The sequence below is a fragment of the Tenrec ecaudatus genome, chromosome 17 (assembly GCF_050624435.1).
Source record: "Tenrec ecaudatus isolate mTenEca1 chromosome 17, mTenEca1.hap1, whole genome shotgun sequence".
In the NCBI taxonomy this organism is placed as follows: domain Eukaryota; kingdom Metazoa; phylum Chordata; class Mammalia; order Afrosoricida; family Tenrecidae; genus Tenrec; species Tenrec ecaudatus.
Genome location: NC_134546.1, coordinates 56707361 through 56734907, shown reverse-complemented (window position 1 = coordinate 56734907; position 27547 = coordinate 56707361). Strand labels below are relative to the sequence as shown.

Sequence of the window (27547 nt, the reverse complement as noted above, 5' to 3'; positions counted from 1 at the left end):
CGCTAAGTGAAAGAAACTAGGTCACAAAAGATCACATGTTGTATGATTCCATACACAAAACGTCTAGAATAGGCAAATCTGTGGAGACAGGACCGTCGATTCGTGGTATCTAGGGCTGGGGGCTGAGTGGTGGAGAAGAGGGGGGGTTTGGGGGAACGGGAAGGGATTTCTCTTGAGGGCAGGGTTTCTTTTGGGAATGCATTGGAACTTTTATGAAATTAGATTGTGGTGTTGGTTGTACAACTCTGACGACACTAAAAGCCTCCTAAAATCGTCCTCCAAAAATGGGGGAACGTTAGGATACCATAGATATATCTCGATTAAAAAAAATGTTGCCGCATTGCCTTGCAAAAAGACTTTGGATTGTTGGTTGCAACCAATGGAAACAGATTTGAACAGACATAAGCAAAAGGAAATTGCTAAAAGCGCACCAAATAGGTTAGATGTTTCTTTTTCTCTGGATTGTCTTTCCACCAGAACAAAAATCTCTGCTCTCCTGCCTGGTCAGGAGCCGGACTGTGGGTGTTTTGTGGTCAGGAGCTGGGCTGTGGGTGTTTTGTGCCCCGAGGTGAAGTGGGGCTGGTGGTCTAAATACATCTTCTCAGCCCCGTCTCCCTCCCACTCTCTGTCTGTTTTCTCCTGCAGTTCTCCTTAGACAACAAGACAAACTGGCTTCTTGTGAGCTCAGGAAGCTGCAGCCTTTTCTGCATATGTCAGTTAATAATTCTTCCATCTGCCTTTCCTGCTCAGAATCTTTGAAATCTCTTGTCTGCTGATTACCCATATGTTGTTGTAGATTTATAGTCTTTAAAATTACTCATCCTCATAAAAGCTCAAGAAAGATTTTTTTTTTAAACTTTCATCAGCTGTGGGTTTTAAGATTTTTTTCCTTTATTAGTTTTGGTGTCTATCTTTGTTAAATTCTTCCAGTTATTATATTCTTAAAAGTAAGCATTTAGGTAACTGCATCTTTATTTATTTCCTTCATAAAACCCCTCCTGAAATGAAAAGTGAGAAAAAAAATAATGGTGTAAATGTATCATTTAACATCTAGACTAATCACTCTCATAAAACCAGAAAACCTGGAATTGTTTCTTATGATTTAATATGTTAATTTTTAGAAAAACACTCTGTTGCATTCTAAGTATTTCAGAGTGACTTTGTAGATGAGACGATTGTTAATAATAATCACAGCTAGGATTTGTTACTATAGGCACTACTCTGTGTATAAGGAGCCCTGGGGGTACCTGCTAACCATCAGCCACTCTTCCAGAGGAAGATAAATCTGTTTATTCTCATCAAGATTTACAGTCTTAAAAACCCTATGACTGAATCAACTTGGTGACACTGGGTGTGTTTGGTTCTGTGCTATGTATGGGTTGTTTATGCAGTATGCTTAATCTTTTGTCATAACTGTGAAATAGGTCTCTGATCACTCTGCCATTGAGTCAGTCTATTCTGACCCCTGGGGACCCTGTAAGGCAGAGCAGAACAGCCCCTGTGGGTTTCTGAGACTGTACCTCTTTAGGGGGTGTAGGAAGCTTCCTCTTGCTACCACAGAGCAGCTGGTGGCTTCAGACTTTTGACCTTGAGGTGAGCAGCTCAACATGTAACCTACAATGATACCAAGGCTCCAATTTTTAAATTACTGATAGGGAAATTTAGAGAAAGGTCCACTCACATGCATGAGGAGAGAGACCATTTAAGTGGGCAAAGCAACTCCGGAGCGGAAAGTGCAATTTACGGGACATTTACTTTGTATTAGATATTATGGGCAGTCTAGAGATGATTTGAAGCGTATGAGGTGATATAGGAAAATACTACACACACACACACACACACACACACAGATATTGCCAGCTTTACATAGCTGTGAAGTGGTGGAGCTGAGATTCAAATTTAGGTTGTGTGACTCCAGAACTGAGGATCTTAACTGCAGTATTCTATGGCATTTATGGAATATTTATGGCTGCATTGTTGTTCACATTTTACCTTGAAATCATTTCAGACTTAACAGTGTAATTGCAAGAACAGAACCAAGACATCTCATAAACCCTTCACCCAGGTTCCCTGAATGTTGACATTGCTATACCTGCCTCAGCATCTCCTTCCCTTCCCCCATAGACACACACAGGCATGCACAGTTTTTAGCTGAAGCGTTGAGAGCAAGTTGCAGTCACGTTGCCTTATTACCCTGATCTGAATAAGGCAGTCCCCAGGAGTAAATGAGATCCATTCCTATCAGACCAGGTGTGTATGGTTCTTACCTGGGTGTGTAGTGGGCAATGCATGGCTGGCTAACTGCAAAGTCAGCAGTTTGAAACTACCCGCAACTCCACAGGAACAAGATGAGGCAGTCTGGTCCTGTAAAGATTTATAGTCTCAGAAATCCTAGGGAGCACCACTCTGCCCTGTATAGTCACTATGAATAGGAATCGACCCAGTGGCTGTGGGTTTGGATTATGGTCTCTAGAGCCCCGTGGCACGATCGTTTCTAACTTGGCTGCTAACGGAAAGGTTGGTGCTATGAGCCCACCAGCAGCATCATAGGCGAGAAGACCTACTTCCATAGAGCTTAGAGTCCGGGAATCCCTGTAGGACACTTTGACTTTGTCATATAGGCTCGCTATGAGTCATGATCGATTCAGTGACATCCAGTGACCTCAATAGTCTATGACATAGTTCTCTACTGTAAAACAAATCACCGTTTTATACTTCTCTCACTTAATAAGTATTTCAGCGAGAGACAATCTCATATTCTCTCTGTAAATACCCTGTTCCTCATCCCATCTTGCTGTTGCATGACCTCTTTAGCATCCACCGGTGATTCTCACCACTGTGGTTCCCTAGTGCTGGGCTCTTCTCTAATGTCATCGTTTTTCTTTATGTCCTTTACTAGTTGCTTTTAATATGAACACATCGGTTCCTGCTTTAGTCAGTGAAAAATCAAGCTCTGGTATATTATATTGTACTCATTTCTAAGGGGATGACACTGATTCTAGGCCCTCTCTATGGACACAGCTAAGATACATACAGGTGCTTATTAATGCATATGTAATGACGGCACATGGATTGTCTATAACCTTCGCACATAAACATTTGCACATGAAACAGTAGGTTGACAATGACACCTCTGTTCTACTCTAATAGCGTGGGGCTTACTCTGCTCTTCTTTTCCATATTTATTGCTTGCTTCTTCACCTGTGATAAATCTGACCCTGATTATTCTTGGTATATTGACATACATGCTCAGTGTCGCTGTAGATAACCAAGCTCCTGGCCACAGGGATCTTCTTTTTGACCCTGACTCCCCACAGACTGACCTTGCGGTCCCCCAACTGACTCGATCCTGGCCTCCATAACTATTTGTAAGTAATGCTGAACTGTTTTCATTTTCCTCCCTTGCTGATTGATCCAGGTCTTCCAAGATTTGCCAGCCAGCCAGAACATTCGTCTGCATATGTGGGGAGCAGTGCGATTCTGAATTGTGAAGTGAACGCAGACCTGGTCCCGTTTGTGAGGTGGGAACAGAACCGACTGCCCCTTCTTCTGGATGAAAGAGTTATCAAGCTCCCCGGTGGCACGCTGGTCATCAGCAACGTGACTGAAGGCGATGGGGGGCTTTATCGCTGCGTGATTGAAAGCGGTGGGCCGCCCAAGTATAGTGACGAAGCCGAATTGAAAGTTCTTCCAGGTATGGATTCACTGTTCCAGATTTATGCATGGCTGCAAATTGCCCTTTAGGCGTTTATGAACAAGCCCTGCTAGTATGTGCCGTGGCAAGGTATTGAAACAGAAGGCAGGCCCCGGTTCTTAAAGGGGTAAACCGAAAACAGACCAAAAGGATTCCATCTTTAATGAATTCTTGACTCGGTACAACTCTATCAAGCAGTAAAGTGCATTCAGTGTCCAATGACACGCTGTTCCTGGGCAAGGGAACATTAGCACTGTGTCTTTGGTCAAGCTTCTGCCCACTGTCGCTAACTCCCAAATATGGGGCCTGCTAAAGTTAGGTCCTTTTACTGGCAAAAATCAGTAATCAGGCTCAGGCTGGTTCTTATGAGGTGAATCGGATGCTAACAGTGTGACAGGGTGGCTTAGAGATGCTGGCAAACAAGGGTGCTTAGGTTTTTATAGTGCTCTCCCATTTTAATGTAAACTCAGCTCCTCCCTGTGTCCCCACAGACTTGTCTGGTAACCTATCTTTTCTCTTCTTCCAAACTCCTGCTTACTCAGAACTGCCCTCACTTATGGCTCATCGTAGTCCTTCTACCTTCTTGCTGTTTCATGACCTCGAAGCTTCTGTTCGCACGGCCAGCTGCTTGATGCTTATAGTCTGTCAGTGTCCAGTCTGAGCTTATGGATCTAATTGGGCTGTCCATACCTTCCTTGTTTGGGCAGTTTTTATATCTATGTGGCTGCTTCACAGGCTCATTTTGCAGCCTGAGGATGGATTTGTAAAATGACACCCATGTTCTGAGCTACAACTATCATGGTTGCTCCTGATGGGCCATGAGGTGATTTTTTAAAAAATGTAACTTCTTTTCTTTGTCCTTATTATCTCTGGCCTTTGTGTTCTCCGGCCGCAGCCACAATCATTGTTAAAAATGTCTATTCGCTCATCCAGTACTCCTTAATGGTTTCTCATCTCAGGCCAAATGGCGAAGTCCTTGGCCTACAATGCTTTATGTAATTAGGATATTACCTCCCTACCCTAACCTTAACCCTAACACACACACACACACACACACACACACACACACACCTCCCCTCCCCCGCTCCACCTCTTCTCTCCCTTACTTTGATTATGGCCACTGTATCTACCTAGAAGTAGGAACTCTGGTGATATGGTCGTTATGGGCTGGACTGCTAACCACAGTGTCTGCAGTTTGAGACCACCAAGTGTTCCTGGGAAGAGAGACAGGGCTTTCCTGCTTGGGAAACTTCCAGGGGCAGTTCTCCCCTGTGCTCTAGGGGCACTGTGGCAGTGAGTTTGAGTTTGTTGTATTTTTGAAAGACTCCAAACATGTCCTCCCTCTTTAGGAGCATTACACTTTCGGTTTCTACTGCTGGAACCCTCGTCGCTCATATTTCTGCCTGGCTCATTCTCTCTCCTTTATCGGAGAAGGCGTCTTTGACCACTGCATCAGACAACTGTTTCAGCTCTGCCTTCAGCACTTTACAACCTACTGCTACGCCATACACCCGTGTCGTTTATTGGTTGACCCTCCACTAGAGTGGAGGGTCAACCAATGAGGGCATGGAATTTTGTCTGCTATCCAAAAAAACAGTGCCTAGCAAATAAATATACGGCAAAGTTTTGCTAAATTAACTCTATTCAAGTTAATGGGTTGTCTGGGCTGCTTCTGGGGTGTTAGTTCTCTGGAAGAATGTAAGATTTTAAAAAGGAGAGTACTATTTACATAGACCACTGCATCTCCTAACCTGCTTCCAGACTGCTATCACATGATAAAAGGTCGTATTTCTTCCCAGTCTGTGAAGGCGGCTTCAAGCAAATCCTCAGACCCTGATCCAAGAAAGCAAGGTGTCAAAGAATAAGATTATTGCTCACTATGTGAAACCCAAACCAGTAGTGTGCATCGTGAGGAAAGGAGAGCCTGGCCAGCCATGTATAGTTATCCTGAGGAAGACAGCTAGCAGTTTGGGGACAACTTTATTTTGCGTTGTATTGGCTAAGAAAGTGGCTTGATTATCAGTCCAAGACCTTGTTTTGTGGTTGGTTATAGACCTGGGACCAGATTCATGTCCTCTTTGGAAGCAGGTCACTCTGCTGCTGATTGGCTGACTCGTACAGCCTCAGACAGTCACTGATTGGCTGGCTTCCACAAACTTGTCAGAGATGCTAGTTGCCACCGATTCATTAGTGTTTTACTTGTTGCCATGAATATAGAACTGTCATTTATCGGTTCGACAAGTTTAAAACCAGTTCTGGTGGTTGTTACGCTGCCCCCAGAATGTCTTTTTCTAGGAGTATGTGAACAGGGGTCCCGTCTGTCTGCCGGAGAACTGTCTTATCATTGTCAAAAATCAGGACTAAAAATGTTACCCTAGTAACCCTTTCATATGTCCATAGAGTGAGAGCTCTGTGCAGTGAGCACAAAATAACTGTATTGTTCTCTAAGGGATGCACAGGTTGAGTGGTGGATGCTCTATTACGACATAAAAGGATTGGCAGACTGTGTGTTTATGTGTGTGCAAGTTAAAGCAATGAAACTCAGATTTTCAGAGGTAACACAGCTGTGGACGAGGGATAGAAACCTCTTCTTATCCTTATGAATGAGAGGGTGGTGCCAAGACTCCTGAACTTGTTCTGTTTCTTTCAGGAGCCATTTACTTTCTCCTGCCTTTTTAGTTGGTAGGTTCATGCCAAATTCCACTAAGCACCCTAAAAGAGTTGTACCTTAGGTACCATTAAGAACCACACAGCCTAACCTAGTGATTTGCACAGAGAAATACTGCTAATTTAAATGGAGCGCTATGTCATTTTTCTTACAATGCATTTTGTCATACAAAGCCACACAGACTGAATAGGAATCAATGTTTCCTCATCCTTCAAGTAAGGAGCCCTGATAGCACAGTGGGTTAAGTCTTGGGCTGCTCACCAAAGGGTTGTCAGTTCTAACTTACCAGCAGCTCTGGAGGAGAAAGCTGAATCAGTCTACTTGTGGAAGGGTTTCCGAGTCGGACACCTAGAGTCAGTGTGATGGAAACGACTCCACAGGTAGTGTGTGTGTGGCTTTTGGTTTTCTGTGTGGGGGTTCACATCCTTAAAGTCATAAAGAGTTTTCATAATAATTGTCCTTTATTTAACATACATTTTCCCCCTAGATCCCGAGGTACCATCGAGCTTGGCGTTTCTGAAACCACCGGCTTCCTTAGTCAGAGTCATTGGTCAGAGTGCAGTGTTGCCTTGTGTTGCTGCGGGACTTCCTGCTCCAACCATTAGGTGGATGAAAAATGAAGAGGCACTTGCCACAGAAAGGTAAATGTTGTTGCCTAAAAGCCTGTCCTCTTACCTTGAGATTGGGTCTCATCTTATTGGGGACTACCGATTAATAATGCGTGATTATTTTGTTTTTGTTTTTTTGGTTAAACGCATAATAGTATGTCATATGTCATCCTCGAAATAGATTTATATGCTCTGTCTGGTTAGGATGTATCAAGAAAACGTGCTTTCAAAATATTAAGGGATAATTCTTTCCATTTGTTCTTTCTGAAGCTATAGTTTACTTATTAGTTTAGAGCTGTAGGCTAGTTTGCCTTAAATTGCTGTAAAAGCTTCCGGTCCAGGCTGGCCTGTGTCTTCTCACTCATTCTGTTGATGGTAGTTTTTCCTTTGCTCATATAGCACAAGAAGATGTGTTCCTTAGCCTGTTGTCTTATAAGAGCCTACCAGCCTTCTGCTATCAAAAGTCTTCTCGGTTACCTTCAGCCACCCTGTCTTCCCTTTCAAAATTTGCCTTCCTCACTTCCTGAAGCACTAGGTACATTTTCCCCATTGTTTTCTGATAAGAGAACCGGGTAGTGGTGATGGTTAATAGACTGTTTTGTTCATAAAGTTAAATCTACAACTTGTAATTTGACACTTCAGTCTAAAGCAAGATTTCTTAAGCATTGACATTTGGGGCCAGATCCTTCTTCATTGTGGGAGTGCTCTCCTGTGCATTCTAGGATGTTTATAGGTAGCACGCCTAGCCTCAATCATGAGATGGGTCAGTAGCACCCCTAGTGGTGACGATCAAAATTGTTTCTGGCTATCCTAGATGTCTGGTAGGCAAAAGCACTCCCAGTTAAGAATACTTGTTTAGAGCACTGCTCTCCAATAGTAACAGCTTCTGAAATAGAATGTAAGCCCCATATGTAATTTTGTTGTACATAGGGTCTCCGTGAATCAGAATGATTTCTTGAGATGTCTTTGTTTCTGTTAGAACATTGTAGAGAGAGATGTAGATGGAACTTAATCAGTTATTTAGATCAAAATTAGAAAGAGGTATAGAAATTGAAAAGGGGAAAGTAGCTAGAAGTCTATATAGGCTGGGTCTAGTAAAATATCTTAAATAAGATATTAATATCTTAAATAAATATCTTGCTTCTATTGCTAATTGTGTTAGTCTGGGTACTTTAGAGAAACAAACCCACAGAAACTCGTGTATAAAAGAAAGTTTTATATAAAGGGTAAGTGTGCATCAAGAAAACATCCCAACCCAGTGCTCCCCAAGCCCAAAGTCCAACATTAACCCATACATCCAACACCAATCCACAAAGTCCTCCTCCAGCTCACAAAACACACATTTTGACACCGACTGCAGAAGGAAAGCCGAATCAGTGAACATGTAAGCATCTCAGCGCTGGCAGGGGTCTCCACATGGCTGCTCCAGCAGCCAGGGCTGTATCGGGTAGGTCCATGCAACTTCTTCTCTGGGATGTCTTGCAGGAAATGAGCCTTGCCAGCTGAAGCAGGGAGCTGGCTAAGGCAGCGTGTGCACCCTAGTCCTACCATCACAAAGCAAGAGACCCAAGAACTAGAAAGTCTAGGCTCACCGAGCCATCTCTCTCCACCCTTCAATGAACCCCACATGTGTTTTTCCTACAGGTTGGCACAATAAACTAACTCACTAATCTTAAGACCACTTTGGCAGTATTTCAAAAACATTTTTCTGGCTTTTATAAATACCTAAGAATTAATATATGTATTTAATATATAGATCAAATTTTTTGAGGTCCAACCAAATGTGGCTTATTAAATCCAAGACAGTAGTGGAAATGCATCCCACTTATTATGTGGCTCTATTTAAAAGGAAGATAATTTTCAGAAAACATAACTTTTACTCTGCCAGCTGACTGAAAGAAAAATGTAATTTTGTAATCAAATGATGTTATTTTTAGGGGAATAATAGTAATTGGGTCCAAATGCAAAGGGACAAGTTACAAAAATGCCTGATGTTATACAATTGACAGTAACATTTAAATTATTTTGGAAAAACAAAGAGAGGAGTTCCGCTTTTGGGATGATGGAGTAGATAACTTTCCCCTTTCACTAAATATAACTATATCCCTAGGCATTATTTACATAAGAAGACTGAGAGGTTGAGATGAAGCCATTTTGGCTAGGGATGCTGGCACCCAAGGGACAACATGATAGTGAATTCCTTAAGTCTTATTTTTGCCTCATGGTGAAATGAGTTATTTTATGTGACCCTTTGCCTTGGTTCATTAGAAAAACCGCTTGCGCAATTTTTACTCTAAGCTCCAAGGAGTTTCCCTAGTTTCCTACCCAAAAGGGCTTGTTACTTTTGTCTAGATTGATTGATACTTCCTGGGCAAGCTGTAAACAGTTTGGTTTGGGGTATTTTTGTAAGGTCCTGTGCTGCAGCCTGCCTTGTAGAGATTGGTCAATAGACTACGCAAATGAGATGAGTTGTAGCCTATGCAAATGAAGTATATGGTTTACTGAGAAAAGGATAGATCAGTTTATGGCCCTGATGAGACTACTTTGCTTTGAAATTGACCAACCAAGGAGTTTGTGTGTTTAACAGTAGGTTTACACGATACGTCATTTTGATGCATTTTGATTTCCTCAAAAAAAGAGCTTTAGGGACCTGTGAAACAATATCAAAAGATTATTTGTATCATCAAACCCCTGAAAGGAAGGAAATAGGGCTGACAGAATTCTTAAGGAAATAAATGCCACACATTTCTTTTTTTACTGGAGAATGGGTGTGATGTATTTTTGCATGCTTTTATCATTTATAACACTTTGAAATGGAGCCATTTGGAAAAGGATAAAGGAAAAATTCACACTGCAATATACTATAGTCAGACTTCAGAAAACAAAATGCACTGCCATAGAATCAATTCTGACTCGTAATAATTCTATAGGACAGGACATAACTGCCCCATGGGCTTCCAAAATCATAACTCGTTATAGGAGTAGAAAGCCTCATCTTTCCTCCACAGAGTGGCTCATGGTTTGGAACTACTGACCTTGAGGTTAGCAGCCCAGTGTGTTTCCACTACACCACCAGGTGTCTTCTGAGAAAATTAAAGACCAGCAAAAATTTTTTCTTTAGCTAATGATAGTGGAACAATTTCCCTTAATATTTGAAGCCCGTATATACTCGAGTTTTTCAGCACATTTTTGGGGGTTTGGTTTTTTTAATCATTTTATTGGGGGGGGGGTCGTACAGCGCTCATCACAATCCATACATCCATTCATGGTGTCAAGCATATTTTCACATTTGTTGCCATCATCATTCTCTAAACATCTGGTTTCCACTTGAGCCCCTGGCATCAGCTCCTCATTTCCCCCCTCCCCTCCCATCCCCCCTCCCATATGAACCCTTGATAATTTAAAAGTCATTATTATTTTGTCATATCCTACACTGTCCAATGCCTCCTTTCATCCACTTTTCTGTTGTCTGGCCTCTATGAGAGGAGGTTCTATGTAGATCCTTGTAATCGGTTCCCCCTGTCTGCCCCACCCTCCCTCTACCCTCCTGGTACCGCCACTCTCACCACTGGTCCTGAGGGATTCATCTGTCATATATTTCCTGTTTCCAGTTCCCATCTGTACCAGTGTACATCCTCCGGTCCAGCTGGTGTGTAAGGTAGAATTGGGATCATGATAGTGGGAGGAAGGAAGCATTAAAGAACTAGAGGAAAGTTTTATGTTTCATTGTTGCTATACTGCACCCTGACCGGCTTGTCGCCTTCCTGTGACCCTTCTGTAAGGGATGTCCAGTTGCCCACACATGGCCTTTGGGTCCCCACTCTGCACTCCCCCTCATTTACACCTATGTGATTTTTGTTCCTTGATGCCTGATACCTGATCCCCTCGACACCTCATGACCACACAGGCTTGTGTGCTTCTATGTGGGCTTTGATGCTTTTGTGCTAGATGGTCGCTTGTTTACCTTCAAGCCTTTAAGACCCCAGACACTATATCTTTTGATAACTGGGACCATCAGATTTCTTCACCATACCTGCTTAAGCCCCCATTTGTCCTCAGTGATTGTATTGGGGAGGTGAGCACACAATGATATGATTTTTCCATCTTTGATGCCTGAAACCTTATTCCTTTGACACCTCATGATCACATAGGCTGGTGTGCTTCTTCCAGGTGGGCTTGGTTTCTTCCCAGCTAGATGGCTGCTTGTCTATCTTCAAGCCTTTAAGACCCCAGATAGTATATCTTTTAATAGTTGGGCAATCTCAGCTTTCTTCACATTTGCTTATGTACCCATTTGTCTTCAGCGATCATATCGGGAAAGTGAGCATCATGGAATGCCAGTTTAATAGAATAAAGTGTTCTTGCATTGAGGGAATACTTGAGTGGAGGCCCAATGTCCGTCTGTGACCTTAGTACTAAACATATAAATATATGCACCTAAATTTATTTGCTTATCATCATAAATAAATATATTTATATATGTATGTACCTGTATTTAGACCTCTGTAAATGTCCTTACCTCCTAGTTCTTTCCTCTATTTCCTTTTACTTTCCTCTTGTCCACTATCATGCTCAGCCTTCATTCGGGTTTCAGCATTTTCTCTCAGTTACATTACCCTTGCTCAAGCCCTACCAGGCCTCCTATACCCTCCTCGCCACTAATTTTGGACCACTTGTTGTTCCCTTGTCCCTGGGCTTTCAGCACATTTTAAAATGCAGTTTCTGTGGTAAAAGTACGTGCCTCAGCTGATACTTGGGTCGGCTTATACGCAAGTATATGCAGTAATTACATTCTCACAAAAATGCTTCTAGCAGCTGTATTTGTAGTAACCCTAAACCAGAAACAATAAATGTCCTTCTGTGAATGAATGGGTAAATAAATTATAGGATATCTATGCCATGAAATATTTATGAAGCAATTAGAGGAGTAAACAGTTAATTCACCTTACAACCTGAATGACTGTCCAGAGAATTATTCTGGGTGAAAAGAGCCGATCTGAAAATGATGTGTTCTGTACGACTCTGTACATAGCCTTCTTGAAATGACAGCACGGCCAGGATGGCTGACAGATGGGTGGCTATCAGGCACTCAGGAAGGAGAGAGGGAAGTGAGTGTAATTATAAAAGGCCTTGTGAGGGGTGTAGGAGTGAAGCCATTGTTCCGTGTCTTGGCTTTATCAGTGTTCGTACCCTGGTTGTGATACTGCACTAGGATGGTACCAGTGAGGGCAACTGCGTGTCTCTGGTGACAGCCGATCTCCGTATCCGTTCTTAGAAATGCATGTGAAGCTACAGTTATCGCAAAATGTTTCAGGGGGAAAAAAGCCGAGGAGAGAATCAATATTGCGCCAGCAGAATAGATACAAGGTGGCACTCACCCACCTTTCTTTTCCTTTCCTGCTATTTTAGAAGAGGAGCTATCTGAGAAGAAGGCCCTTTGGGCTCCAGGTCATCACAGCTTCTCCAGCGTGTTCAGGAATTCCCCCTTACCTGGTTTCCTCCTTCTGTAACAACCACAGAAGCCTGTCTTTCCGCTCTCCCCTTCTCATCGACTCTCCTCACACCAGGCGTCTTTGTCAACATTGACTTCTTCCCCATCTTCTCTGCAAGCCATCTGCGAGGCCTGCGTGTCTCTGGATCCGTCTGTGTTGGTTTCACTTGGTTCAAGCTGCTGTCAGCTGTCACCTCTGTCCCTGCACGCCTCTAACTCTTCAAGCCCACCTGTCCTCTGGCCTCATTCCAAAGGATGGTTTGGAATCGTCAAAGTTCAGCTCGCACACTTTCCTTTCTTAACCACTTTTAAAAGGAAGCTTAGTGGAGCACTGAATTAAGTGTAGGGCCATTAGCACCAAGGTCGGTGGGACACACCCAGCTGCTCCTCTCTGTGGGAGAGAAGTGACACTGACGGCTCCCATAAGCTTGGACACCCAAAGGGACAGCTTTACTCCGCCCTGTGGGGCCACTACCAGCTGGAATCTACTCGACAGCAGTGACTAATCACTTTTTAAAACACTCAGTAAATTTCTCGTGGTTCTTAGGTTAAGGATTCAAATTCTTAAACTGGCTTTCAAAGCCTTTCTGTCACATCCTCAGGTGTGCTGTGATCCTTCCATGATCCCTTTGGCCTTCCCTTGCTAGTCTTCCCTTCCATTTAGTTAATCCTCCTCCTTCTTCAGATCTCCGCTCCTGGGTGGGGGCGGGCGGGCGGGCGGGCGGAGTGGGGGGAGCTCTTAGAAATACCGTGGTGTGGGCTTTTCATCTTTTTGTCTCTGTTTCCCCATGAAGAGTGTCGGTGCCCCTTGCCTCCCTTTTACCCCTGCTCTGAGACCATGGTTAGTCTCTTTACCAGCTAGTCTAGCCATTGCAGCAACTTCTTAATCCAAATGAGTGCTTCTCTAGTCTTCTCCGGCTCTTCTTATTTCTCCATGAAATCTGATCTTGTGATTCCCGTGCTTAAATAGCCTGTCTCCTTCACACAGCAGGCTCCTCCACACTTAGCCCAGGCTTCTCAAGGTCAGGAACACACATGTGTTTACATATGCACAAGTGCACACCCACGCCTTATGTATCACAAAGCAGAACTTACCTTGGGTCTACTGACTTGTTTTTTTTTTTCACTTAGTGGTTACTTTTGCTGTATCTTTGGATCTTGGGGTTCTAAAGGTTTGATTGCTTTGTTACTATAAGCCATCCTGTGAGGGGCTTCGAAATAGTCATAGAAAAAAGGGAATGAAACAATAATGGAATTTTTCCACAAACTTTTTGAAGTCCCCTGGTATATGTGAACAAGTTAAATAGAATGTACCAAACTAATGAGCATCTTCCAGGCTGTTTTTAAGGGGAAGAACATCGGCCCCACTAAGAAAGGTCGGCTACTCCTCTGCTGGCACTCAGTTACACCAATATCAGGTATAAAATATAGCAAGTGATATTTTTGAGTATAATTATTAGATATAAATTACTATACTTCATTTCAAGAAAGATTATACTAACTGGTGTTTTAATTTACTTTCACCTCAGCTGGGTATCATGTACATATAACTGATTTTTTATTTGTGTGAGATTGTAATCATTTTAAATTTTGTAAATTTGTCATATTTTGTGAGGGACCAAAACACTATCTTATTTTAACCCCATCATGCTTGCTGTATTCCATTATATGTTATCTTCTCCCATTCCGTCTCATAAAGTTGGGATTTGGGAATATAATTAGGATGGTTCAGATAGGAAGGCCAGTTGATTAAGTTTAGTCATGACCTTGAAGGGTAGTTTTCCCATGGAGAAGTTGTCAAATTTGATTCTGGTTTCAAGTTTCTGCGTGCAGAAACCTAATCTTGTTTGTCAGACGCAGGAAGACTAATTATCTAAGCTCACGGTATACTGAAACTTAATCCAATCTATTTACTTAGAGCAAGAGTTAGAATGCATCATAGCATGGGATAGTTCATCCCTGTACCCTTTTCTCCTCATTAGGGACAGAATATGAAAACCCTACTTATAATCAGAGCATTTTGCGTTGAGCATAGGTACAGAATGGGAATGTATGTAATACTAAGATTGAGAGACACATTTGGCCTATGAAAATCAACACAAAATGGGACAACTACCCAGCAGAGGAGTAGCCAACCGTTCTAGTGGGGGCTGATTTTCTTGCCCTTTAAAGCAGATGCTCATTAGTTTGGTACATTCTATTTAACTTGTTCATATGTACCAGGGGGCTTCAGAAAGTATGGCAGTTTTCATGTTGTCTTGGGTGGTAGGTTTTGAAATGATTGCAGATGTGAAGATGACTTTCAAAGTGGCAGCATTATGAATTTTTTTCTAGAATTAATTTCATTCCTTGATCACATCAGGAACCTCTATATGTTTGATTTTCAGTCTATGATTTTTTAAGTTAGCCAAGCTTGTTCATTTTATTAAAAAAAAACTTGATCAGAATATTGATTTGTGACTTCTTCCTTGATGTTTCAGGATGCTTTTGGATTCTCTTGAAATATTTTCTTTAAATAGACTTGCATGGATCCATAAAGTTGTTTGTGTGTCTGTCAGCCTCTTTGTTGATCTGGGCGTGGTGCAGCTGATTTGTGCCCATTAAGCATGCAGAGAGCTCGCTGGGAACTGCCCCTCTGCTCACTTTTCCTGTCTCTCCTAGCCAGGGCATTCCAGGGAGCTTTCGGGAGTCCCGGGGCCCCATGACTGACATTTCCGAGCTGAGATTTTACCCCCTTTCTCTTTCGTTTCTTTAGATATCTCTGTGGCACAGTGGTGGCAGAGCGTCCCTCAAGTTGCTTCTAGACTTCAAAGTTGCTTGATTTGCCTGGAGTAGTAAGAATATGGGGTAGAGGTAGAAGTAGAATTTGTCACAAAAATACTGTCCTTTTGGAAAGCTGGAATGATCAAAGATGTTTGTCCAAAAAGTTGTCAAATTCATTGTGACAGAATAGGAGTGAAGTAAATTCACTGAATTAAATTATGACAAATTTCTTGCGAGCGTTTGTCATTCTGTAGCCTTATGAGTCAGTGTGCTGCTATTTTCAGTGTTTTCCCTATCTGCATTCGAGTTTCTCAGGTATTATTTTCCAAGTACTAAAAGACATCACTTTTTTTAATCTTTTACTGCAGCTCTGGAAGATTGGTACTGCTGGCAGGAGGGAGCCTGGACATCAGCGATATCACTGAGGATGATGCTGGGATTTATTTTTGTATCGCTGATAACGGAAATGAGACCATCGAAGCTCAGGCAGAGCTTTCAGTACAAGGTGTGTAAAGGTTGACCATCTAAATGAAAGTCTCGTGTGCCTCCTGTGATTGCTCTTAGTTTCACGTGAATACAGGAAAGGCAGTCTAACATAGTACGGAAAGCCCTGAGCTTCAGACCAGGTTCAAATTCTGGCTCTTACCACCCCTAAATTTATAGGAAGCTTACTTCACTTCTCTAGCGCCTCATTTTTCTCATCTGTAAAATGAAGATGCTGAGACTTCTTACCGCACAGGGTTGTTTGAAGACTGAAAGCACTAATGCTTGCCAAGGTTCCAAGAATAGTAACAAGAATATGGTCAGAACTCAGGTGAGCGGCTGCTGTTTGTATTAGGGGTGGTCATGTAAGGAGTAGTATGGAGAAGGCTGTCATCCGGCACATCTTAAAGGGTCCAGTTCTGCTTTCTTGTCTCAGTGCTTCACTTCCTCTGGGCTTCCAGATGGGGAGACTTCCACCAAGGAAGATTCCAAATCCCCATTGCTTTTCTTCCCAAATAATTTAAAGCTGAACACCCGAGCAGAGGAGGTGTCTGTGAAATTCCCAGTAAGTGGGAGTGAACAACAGTGATGTTGTGGTGCCGCGGTGGCACTTTGCTTGCGCTGTCCCTTACATTTATCTTCTTGGGTGCTGTTTGGGCGTGGCTTTGAATCATTTCACCATATGTTTTATCAGATAGAGTGACTTAAACCCTAAGAGAACATTGGTTCACAGACAGTAGTTCACCTGCTCAGTACACTTGCTACTAAATAAAGAACTAAGGGAATAATACAGTTTATCTTACGGGGAATTATTTTAAAAGACTGACCAAAATTTAAAATAAGCAGGGTAAATATATTAAGAATAAGCAATCATAATAACGTAGATCCCAGTAAAAAGATTAGGTGTGAAAAATAGAAACATTAGCCTGTCTTTAAGCTCAGACTTATAAATAAAAATGAGTGCAGCAGGTTGGGTGATGCACAGCAGTTGCAGAAACACAACGGGCGAACACAGGCGTGATTGGAGACTGAGCTTGAGGAGCTGGTTGAGAAGGCAGAAGTCAGGATAAGGAGAGAGAATAAGTAGAATTGAAGCCAAGAGATTTGAAAGTAAGATGTGGGGCTCCTCGAGGAGAGTAAAAAGGGATGGAGACATTATTTGAAGAAAACAATAAAATTCCCAGCATTAAAAATGGGAGACCTTAGATTGAAAAGGCTTACAAGCAGCTAATTAGGAGAGAGAAAGAAAAACCCACTTTTAGACTTGTTGCAGTGGCACTAAAACCCCATTGCAGTTGGGCCAATTCTGAATCCTAGTGACCAGACATAAGGTTTCTGAGGTTTGCAGGCAGAAGCTCATCTTTCTCCTGAGGAGCTGCTGGTGAATTTGGACCGTGTGCTCAGCAGAACAATGCTTTTCCGGCAGTGGCACCAGAGAAACATGCACTTCTAAAAGCTTCCAGAGACTAAGAGCAGATCACCTGTGAAGAAATAAGCCTTAGTGTACACCTAGTGTTGACTTTTGTGAAACCCAACGATGCATCGCTTGTATAAAACACATCTTAAAAATAAAGGTACATTAAAATTGGAAATTAAAATGTGGAAGAAGGTCAACGAGGCAAAAAATTAACCAGGAGAAAACTAGTGTAGATATTATCAAAGTAAGCTATATCCTTATGTGTGATGCAGTATTTGAGATAAAGATGCTGATAAAGGATATTGATAAAAATTAACCTACGGGGGAAAAAGAATGTTCTAAATATTTATATGTTTCATAACATAATCTCAAAATATGAAAAGTTAAAAAGTGATAACTATAAGGAGAGTATTAAAAATAACAGTAAAAATGGTACACTTTTTTATAGTGATACACTTTAATGTACTTTAGTAATTCATAACAATGCAAAGCAAATACGCAAACAAAGGACTTTACCAAGAAAGTAAAGAGACAACCTGGAGGAAGGGAGAAAACACTTGGTAGCCCAATTAAAAAACAGGCAAAGGACTTGGGAATGGACATTTCCCCAGAGAAGAAGTAAAAATGGCCAGTAAGCCCCATAAAAAGCTACTCGGTGTCCTTAACTGTTACAAGAGAAATGCAAATCAAATCGCAGTGAAATGCCATCGGAAGCATTCTGGCGACAGTACAAACTGTTTACCATAAGATTTTTTTTTTTCACCATATGATTTTCAATTGACAATTTTTTTTCTTTTGGAATTAGATGGTCAAATCTTACTTTCTAGGCACCGCTGGGTGGATTTGAACCCCCGACCTTTTGGTTAGCAGCTGAGCACATTAACTCTGCACCACCCAGTAATTTCTCACACCCACTAGATTGACAAGTATCAGAAAAACAAAATAAGAAGTACGGATGAAGGTGTAAAGAAAGGCATCTATGGCAACACAACCTGGCAAATATAATTAGTGCCACGGCATTGTACATTTAAAATGGTTAAAAAGGCAAAGTTTTCCATAATATTCATTCATCAGAGTAACATATATTAAAAACATCAAGGAGTTAAAGTTTTCCTTTAAAAAAGTGTGTGTGTGTGTGTGTGTGTGTGTGTGTGTATTGGTGGTGGGAGTGGGTATCCTAAATACAATGGGTGAGCCTTGATTAAGTCCCTTTCCCAAAATAGTTATAAAAGATATCCATAGGGTGCATAGAAAATGTGGTGAAGAAAGCTGATGGTACCCGGCTATCAAAAGATGTAGTGTCTGGAGTCTTAAAGGCTTGAAAATAAACGAGCAGCCATCTAGCTGAGAAGCAACCAAGTCCACATGGAAGAAGCACACCAGCCTGTGTGATCATGAGGTGTTGATGGGATCAGGTACCAAGCATCATAGACCCAGAACAAAAAATCATAGCAGTGTGAATGAGAGGGTGGTGCAGAGTGGAGACCCAAAGCCCATCTGTAGACAATTGGACATCCCTTTACAGAAGGGTCACAAGGAAGAGACGAGAGAGTTAGGGTGAAGTATGGCACCAATGAAACATACAACTTTCCTCTAGTTCTTTAATGCTTCATCCCCTACTATCATGATTCCAATTTTACCTTACAAATTGTGACTAATATCCATAGACTATATAGACTAATGCTACAATGAACATTGATGTTTGAATTCTCTCATTCAGTTCTTTGGGACATACTCATGGGAGTGGGATTGCTGGCTCATATGATAATTCTATGCTTAAGTGTTGAAGACACACCAAACTGTTTTCTACAATGGCTATGCCATTTTATGGTTCTACCAGCATTGCATGCGGGTCCTGCTTTTTTCGTATTCTTGACAACTCTTGCTATTCTCCCCACCCCTTAGAAACGAGCCATTCCAGGGATGTGTGAAAGGTCCTTAGGTGGTACAAATGGTCTGCGCTCCACTTTTAACCTGGAGGCTGGTGGTTTGAATGTAAGTTACCCAGCAGCACCGTGGAAGAGAGGCCCAGTTAGTGATGTGCTTTCATAGAGGAAACCCTGCGAAACTGAGCTCTGATAGGAGGTCCCCACGAGTCAAGACCCTTTACAGTTTCATTTGAATTCGAGAATTAGCTTTTCCATATGCACCCCAAAAAGGATGTTAAGTTTTGATAGGCATTGTGCTAAATGTATTGATAATTTTGGTTCATATTGACATTTTAACAACCAAGTAAGTCTACCAAAATGTTTCCTTTTTTTTTTTTTAAAAGCAGTTTCTTTTCTTTTGTAGTGTACCGTGGTCTTTAACTTCTCTGGACAAATTTATTCCTGAAGTTTTATTCTGTTAGCTGTTATCAAAGTTTTTTAAAAATAAAAATTCATTTTTAACTTATTCCTTGCAGGTGTAGAGAAATATAACTGATTTTTGTGTGCTGATCTTGTCCTCTGAAAATTTGCTGAATTCATTCGTTGGTTCTAATAGCTAGCTTTCATGTGGATTCTTTGTGATTTTCCACAGAGCATCGTGTGATCTGAAAATATAGCTATCTTTTCTTCTTTCCTTTCAATTTGGATGTCTTTTATTTTGCCCAAATGCTCTGACTAGAATCTCAGTACAGTGTTGAATAGTGCTGATAAAATCGGCATCTTTGCCTTCTTTCTGAGCCTGGGGAAAAAGCTTTCTGCCTTTTCCCATTGAATGTGCTCTTCTTGACTCAAACCAAACCCATGACCATTGAGTTGATTCCAACTCATAGTGACCAGAGTGGACTAAGTAGAACTGCCCCAAAGGGTTTCCCAAACTAATCTTTACAAAAGCAGACTGCCTCCGCTCTCTCCTTCAGAGAGGCTGGTGGGCTGAGCCTCTGACCTTGCATTTAACAGCCAAATAATCATAGCAATACCAGGGCTCATGTATATTAGTGGTGAAATGTTTCACACTCTCATGTTGAACAATTTTCCTTCGGTTCTTAACTGTGTCAAATTCCCTTTTCTGCATCAGTTGTGAAGAGCCTGCTGTTGTTTTTTGAATGTTGAGAGTCTGAGGCCTTCCCTTGATTTTCTTATAGTCAAACATCGTAGCATTCCTGAGATTAAAGCCTCTTGATCATGATGCAGAATTGTTTATTACATTGTTAGACTAGGTTAGCTCTTAGTTTGTTGAGGTTTTGGCATTGATATTTCAAAGGGTATTGGTCTGTTCTTCGCTTCAGTATTTTTATCTGGTTTTGGTATCAGGCTAATGCTGCCCTCATTGACTAATAAGTCTTCCCTTGTCTTCTAATGTTCAGGAGAGTTGGAGGTAGGATTGGTAATAATTCTCTTTATATGTCTGGTAGAATTAAGTTGCCCGCTCCAGGACTTTGCTTTACTGGAAGAATTTTGATTGCTCATTCAATCCCTTTATATCTGAAATATCTATTGAGATTTCCTGTTTCTTCTTGAGTCAGATTACATTACTTTTGTGTTTCTAGTAATTTACTCATTTCATCTGCATTAAAGCATTTTGTTACCTTTTTAATTTATGTAGGACCCATAGTACTATAATCACTTTTATTATAATTTTAGTTATTTGTTTCTTCCCTCAATTTTCTTGTCAGTCTAGCTTAAAATTTTGCTGATTTTATTGATCTTTTCAAAGAATCAGTGTTTTAAATTTTACTGGTTTTCCCTATTCTCTGTTTTATGTATTTATTTTCTGACCTGTGTTAAGAGCTTTTATTTGATGGTGTATTTTTCTGATTTCTCAATGTGTGACGTTAGGTTATTGATTTGAGTCCATCATCATTTTTAATCTAGGCGTTTACAGCTATGAATTTCCCACTGAGCACTGCCTGCTCAGCAGCCCCTAAGTTTGGCTATATCGTGCTTTCATTTTACTTCATTTTTAAATATTTTCTAATTTCCTTTGAGATTTCCTCATTGATTTGGTTGTTTAATAAAATGTTCATTAGTTTCTACACAATAGAATGAAGCAAACATTTCCTTCGATTGTGGTTGGAGAAGATACTGCTCTAAGGATCAATTCAATAAACTCTTGGTTTGAATCTTTAAAGATTTATTCAGACTTACTTTCTTACTTAAAGTCATTGTCTTGGAGTCAATTCTTACCCGTATTGACCTGTAGGACAGAGTGGAACTCCCTCTGTGGGTTTCCAAACTATCTCTATTGGAGTCCGGGAGAAGACAAGACCCAGGTGCACTGGAGCCGAAGGTGTGTTCTGTAGTTGGACGGAATGTGCTATGTTTGAGGTGGCTTCAAAAAGTTTGTGGGGAAATGGAATGAAAAGTTGATGGATAATTTGAGTGAATTTTTTATGGCTAACCCCTCTGTTAGGTATAGTTGGTTTAGTGTCATTCAAGTCCTCTGTTTTCTAAGTTGATCTTCTGTGGAAATGTATTTTCTACTTTCAAATGGTTGGAAAAACTCAATAGAAGATCATTTGTGACTTGGGAACATTTTCTGAAGTTCAGATGTCTTTACAACCTTTAAATAAAGTTGTATTGACATATAGCCTCGCTCATTTATGTAGGTATTGACTATGCCTGCCTTCATGCTACAAAAGAGGAGTCGAAAAATCATGATAAAGAGGATATTACATAACCTAAAGTATTTAGCATCACACAGAAAAAGTTTGTCAGCCGTGGGGTAGATTCTCTAAAGAACTGTATAAATCAGTGAGGTAAAGACAGATAAACCTATAGAAAATGGGCAAAGACTTGAATACCTGCCTCACAGTAGAAAATCTCCAAGTGGCTATTTAAACTTTTAAAAAACTGATTGATATTGGTCTTCAGAAAAATGCAATTTAACACAGTAATGAGATACAGCTTCACGCTGCCAGAATGGCTAAAATTAAAAAGACTAAAAATACTAGGTGTTGGTTAGGACGAAGAACCTGGAAAAGCTAATACAATATAGTTACTTTAGAATCCTGTTTGGCAGAACCAACTAAATCCACACACAGATACATTCCGTGTTGGCAGCTGTTTCAGCCCTAGCAGTGTTCTCATCAGAAGTGTACAAACAGAGGCACCAGAATACATGCGCATTACCTTGCTCACCATTCTATTCACTAAGAACTGGAAGCAATTCAAATGTCCGTGAATTGTAGAATAGATCCTTTTTATTGTTTTCCAGTCATATATAGTGGCGTATAATCAGAAATGAAAATCAACAGCCCACTGCTTCTCAAACAATGTAGATAAATCTCACAAACAGCTTGGAAAGAAAGAAGCCAGGCATAAAATGATACCGATGGTCCAGTTCCATAATTGTATAAAGGGTGAAGACAGACAGTATCAATGCCTGGTGTCAGAGGATGGAGAGAGTCAGAGTTGGGACTGGCGGCACAGGGAGGCTTCCAGTGGTTAGTGCTGTTTCTGCACTCGGAGGGGAGGGCCATTGTGTTAATTCAAGCTGTACTGCTATTGTGTCACATCCCATGTTTTCTTTTTGTATTGTTTAAAAATGAGAAGCCACTGTGTACCAAAAAACATATTTGGGAAAATTTTGTTTTGAACTTTGTCCCATAACTTTAAAAGCTTAAAAGGTTTTTAAACTTTTCTGGTAGTTAATGGTTGGGTGAGGGGAACAGCCGTTAATGAAAAATAGTTGTGTGTATATATATTCATAACTGCCTGGCTTCCGTTAGTTTTCAAAGAAGTTACAGCTTCAGGAAATGCCATAGTGAGTATTCATAGAGAAGAGGTTATGAGTTCATTCTTCATCTGTTAAATCTCTCACATGTCTTGTTTTATCATCGACTCCTGGTGATTCTGCGCATGCTGTGACGTGAATTAGGCCACCATGTATTTCCTGTCATCTCCAATTGTTGATAACACTTAAAATGGGTCATGAGTTCTTTTGTTAATAAGAAAAAAGACAGGGATTTTTCTTCCTGCCCTACAACATGCATAATAGTCCAGGACACGCATTATACCCACAGCCATGGAGTCAGTGCTGACACACAGCGATCCCCTGGGGGTTCCGAGGCCGTAACTGTTTGCAGTAGAAAGCCCAGTCTGTCTCCCGAGCAGCTGCTAGAGGTGTCCGACTGCCAACCCTGTGGGACATGTAACCACCACATCCCCAGGTCTCCCCTCCTTCAAAAAGGAGAAATCTTTCATTGCATTTTTGTTGGACTTTGAATCCTTCTCAATTGGCCATCCTTGGACTTTGCAAATGCACATAATTAATCAACCTTTGAAGTTTCACGGGGCATGGTCTTTCTAGCTACCAGCCAAACTCACTGTCATTGAGGCAATGCCACCTCCGAGTGACCCTTGTAGGACCAAGTGGCACTGCTCCTGTGGGTTTCTGGGACTGTAATGCTTTACGGGAGTAGAAAGCCCTGTCTTTCTCCCTCGGAGAAACTGCTCACCTTGTTTTTAGGACGATATTCTCCTCCCCTCTCCCCTGGGCCTGCCCTCCCCTCCTCCCACCTCCCATTGAGAGATTGAGCTATTTTCCACAGTTGTCTTCTTCCAAATTTCACTTCCCTTTCTTTGCTTCAGGATCATCACACTCTCCATCCACTCTCCTTCAGTGGACTTCTCTGTTCTCTTGACTTCGGGGTAAAATGCTGACTCCTCATGGCATCTGTATAAAGCACACCCAGACCTGTCACTGTCAGCTCGTTTCCTGCTACTGGAGAAGCGCCGCGGAGAAGGATGGGCGCATGCTGGCCCCAGTGTGCAGGGTTTCATTCTCAGCTTTGCCACCTAGTTTGCGTGAACTTCACCAGATTACTCCACACACTTGTGCCTTAGTTTTTTGTTGTAAGTTTGTTTAATGGTTGTTATAAAGATTCGTTAAATAAGCCCCTTCCGGGCCCTCTTGCATATAACCCGGGACGGAGATGGAATCGTCCTTACCAAATAGCATTTAGCTGAACAGATTATTGTTCGACAGCTCTGTTCACCTACATCATCTCCCCTCCAGCTAAAATCCTCATAGTCCTTTTAACCTCCCTCTCACCGTTATGTGTGATTCTTCTCTTAAAACATTACCCTTTTTACCTGCATTTCTCCCTGGTTGGGTTGTGTGCCTCTTCTGCACCACCGATAAACTAGGGACTGTCTTTGTCATTTTCTATCATAGTAGATTATTCATAAAGGATTATATAATGAAACTTTTTATTGACCTTGTTAAATGTGAGTGGATGTCTGTGGTTACTTTATTCTTCATGTCTTTCTTTACACCTTGGTGGTTGTTTTTTATAGACTTCTAATATAAAAGAAACAGATTTCTTTTAATCTTCCCTGAAAACTATTTTGGAGGAAGGGAAACCATTATCCTAACTTATACAATTAAGGTCCCTGTGCGGCCACCATATGCATGCATGCTTTTTAAACAGCGCTTGGTCATCTGTGAATTCCCATTCTTGATCTTTTGGTAGTTTGCATACACAAAGGAAAACTTAAAACACATACATATACACACACCAAAAACAAAACAACACACAGTGAACTGTTAAAAATGAATGATCCGCTAAGTGGCTGCAGTATTCAATCCTGTGTGCATTGGGCACTGTCATCTTTAATCCCAAACCCATAAGATAGTCTACTGCTTTGACAAGATGCCTTATATATGTTTATCTGGAAGGGGTCTTATCTCTTCCAAAAGCCAAGTAAAGAGCACACTGGAGTCCAAGTCCATGGTTCCCAGGGCTCCTCAAGGCCATTGAATCTCGAAAGGAACAACTAGCTGCTTGTAGCAACCTGTGGAGCTTTTGCTTGTATTGTTCTTACCTAGAGTAGGTATTACTGTTTTTACTGCTTAGAGTGGGTAGTAAGAATACTGCTGCACACGGGTTGCTATGGGTGGGAACCTACTCAATGACACCCAACAACAATAGGATGTTTCTCCTCTGAATGGAACAGTGCTGTTCAGAATGGAGTGGAATAGTTCTCTGAAACCCCGACTCTTGCCTCATCTCCTTCTATCCTCCCTCTAGCCTCTTTCACTGCATGCTCTCTAACTTTGTACACATTCTTCATTGCGCATCTCCCTTATGTAATTTCCCTCTTGTGTTTAACAACTCTTCTCAGGTGTATGTCTTTCTCTCTGACCAGACTGGGTTCCTTGAGGACATGGCTGGGTTTGCTAATCTTTATGTCTTTAGCACCTCATGCAGTGCATGAAATGGCGTACTTGACAACAAATGAATGTAACCCTCCCACCTCTAGAGACGATGTTGGAACATAGGTTATCATGCGTTCTTAACCGTATATTTTTTTGTGCCTGGAATATTTCAGAATGCCACTTCACAAACTTTACATTTTGTAAAGTTGTGAATTAGAAGACTAGGAATGTTTCATAATCCTATATTGGGACTGGAATTATCTTGGCTTGGTTTGCAATTCTTAGAATTTTATTGCACTGGTGGCTCTGCTGACTTCAGACAAATTCCATATTCTATAAGCTTGAAATAAGTTTCTCATCGTTATGTAAATTTATTCTGAACCACCACAGTCATCTCATTTCCATGGTAACTGGCCACTTTCAGAAAGAACTTGCAGGTATTCTAGAAAAGACCAGGATTATCCACATGAAACATATCATAAGGTTAGAATCAAGATTTCTGTGGGATACGGATGTGTGCTTTTTGACTATGGAAATGTGGCAGAACAGAAGCGCCATTCCGCATGCCTGAAGAGCCTGCCTGCTGCTGCTGGTGCCCCAGGCAAGAGGCAGCGGGGCATTTCCCTTGCCAACACGATTGCAGTCAGGAGGAGGTTTTGTGGGACTGATACGCAGGTGTGCAGTACAGACACCGGGCCCTAGTTTCCATAGAATGATTAAGAGATAATTAGCATGTCACCTCGTGCAAGGAAGCTGATGCGCCTGGTGGTGAGAGATGGTTTTGGAGGCATGACCTTGTCTCCCCGTCGCTGGCAGCTTACTCCGCTTACTTGAGCCTCAGTGTTCTTACAATGGGGATATAAGAATACTTCTGTGTGACATTTAGCATGAGGAAGTTGCCTGATGCATCATAAAAAATCAAGCTCACTGCCATCGAGTCGATGCTGAGTCATAGCGACCCTATAGGACAGAGTAGACCCGCCCCTGCGTGTTTCCAGGACTGGAACTCTGTGGGAGCAGAACCCCCCGTGTTTCTCCCATGAAGCGGCTGGTGGTTTCAAACTGCTGACATTAATTTGGCCTACTGCATAACCACTATCCCACCAGGGCGTATTATAAGCATTAGGCATTATAGGCAGTCATAAATCTTAAATATGTCTCTCTTGAGTTCAAAGAATCCTTTCTGTCTAAACCAGTGGTTCTCAACCTGTGGGTCATGACCCCTTTGGGGGTCGAACGACCCTTTCATAGGGGGTGCCCGATTCATAACAGTAGCAAAACTACAGTGATGAAGTAGCCACGAAAATAATTTTATGGTTGAGGGGTCACCATAACATGAGGAACTGTATTAAAGGGCTGCAGCTTTAGGAAGGTTGAGAACCACAGGTCTGAATTGTCGCTTAATTTTGCTTTTCTTGATTGATATTTTGAGTACTCACGTGGATCTGTTTCATTCTTAGACCATTCAGAATTCTCACAGGCCTTTTGCTGCGCTCTGTCCTAGACTACCATCCCTCAGATAACCATCGCTCCATGTTTGTAGTCTGTGCACCAGGCCATTCACTCCTACTTCTGTGCTTAGACTCACCGAGATCTGTGCATGATGGCCTGGCTCCTCTTCGTCTAGGATTAGACAACAGAGGAGTGAGCATATTTTCACTTTTTAACAAAAGAGTGTAAGAAAGCATTGAACTCTGAGGGCAAATGCATGCCTCTTCCAGTCCAGAAATAAAGGAAGATTTGGCTATCATTCTTGGTAATAGTACTTTCTACACATTCTGAGGTATCTGTGATGACTTTGAGTTTTCAAGTTTTCCTTTGTTAACCCGCTCAGATCTCCTAGGCATTGGACTTAGCCACCCTTCCGTGAGTCTGTTACATACGCATTCTTTTTGAGGGGATGTGTCCCGTATAGTATTTGCTATTTTATTAAGCCAGGCCGCTTTCCTTCAAGTTCACCAGTGAAGAGTTCCGTGCCAGGAAGAATGGCGCTGCTTTTCCTCTTATTGCCCATGCATGCATGCCTCATATTCAAGACAGGGAGCCCCGTCTATTCCCATTCTCACCTTTCATTTTCATCACCCTCTGCTCCTTAATGGGATGGTTGCCAGAATTGGTAACAGTAGGGAAGTAGAGCAGTTTTATGGGTAAAGAAATGACCCCCTTTCTTACTAAAAAGTTAAAATCAAATGCTCCAAAAGGGCACTAGAAAAATAGTCCCCTCGTGTGAGGAACCCCGTGGTCGGTCTGGTTTCTCCTGGGTGTTAGCTCCGAATCCTTAGTCCTCAGCAGGAGCAGCTTACCCCCAGTTTATCTGAAAGCTCAGTGCACACAC

The 27547-nt window shown here is 41.7% G+C and overlaps 1 protein-coding gene across 4 annotated transcripts in view; it reads left to right on the top strand.

Moving 5' to 3' along the window:
* The window catches only part of NEO1 (neogenin 1), a 201943-nt gene that overhangs the window by 76712 nt on the left and 97684 nt on the right, over nt 1-27547 (top strand). For all 4 annotated transcript variants that reach the window (XM_075535791.1, XM_075535790.1, XM_075535788.1 and 1 more), the window contains exons 3-5: nt 3419-3694; nt 6850-7003; nt 15593-15729. In XM_075535791.1, coding sequence (XP_075391906.1) covers nt 3419-3694; nt 6850-7003; nt 15593-15729 — 567 coding nt within the window. The remainder of the gene's footprint in view (nt 1-3418; nt 3695-6849; nt 7004-15592; nt 15730-27547) is intronic.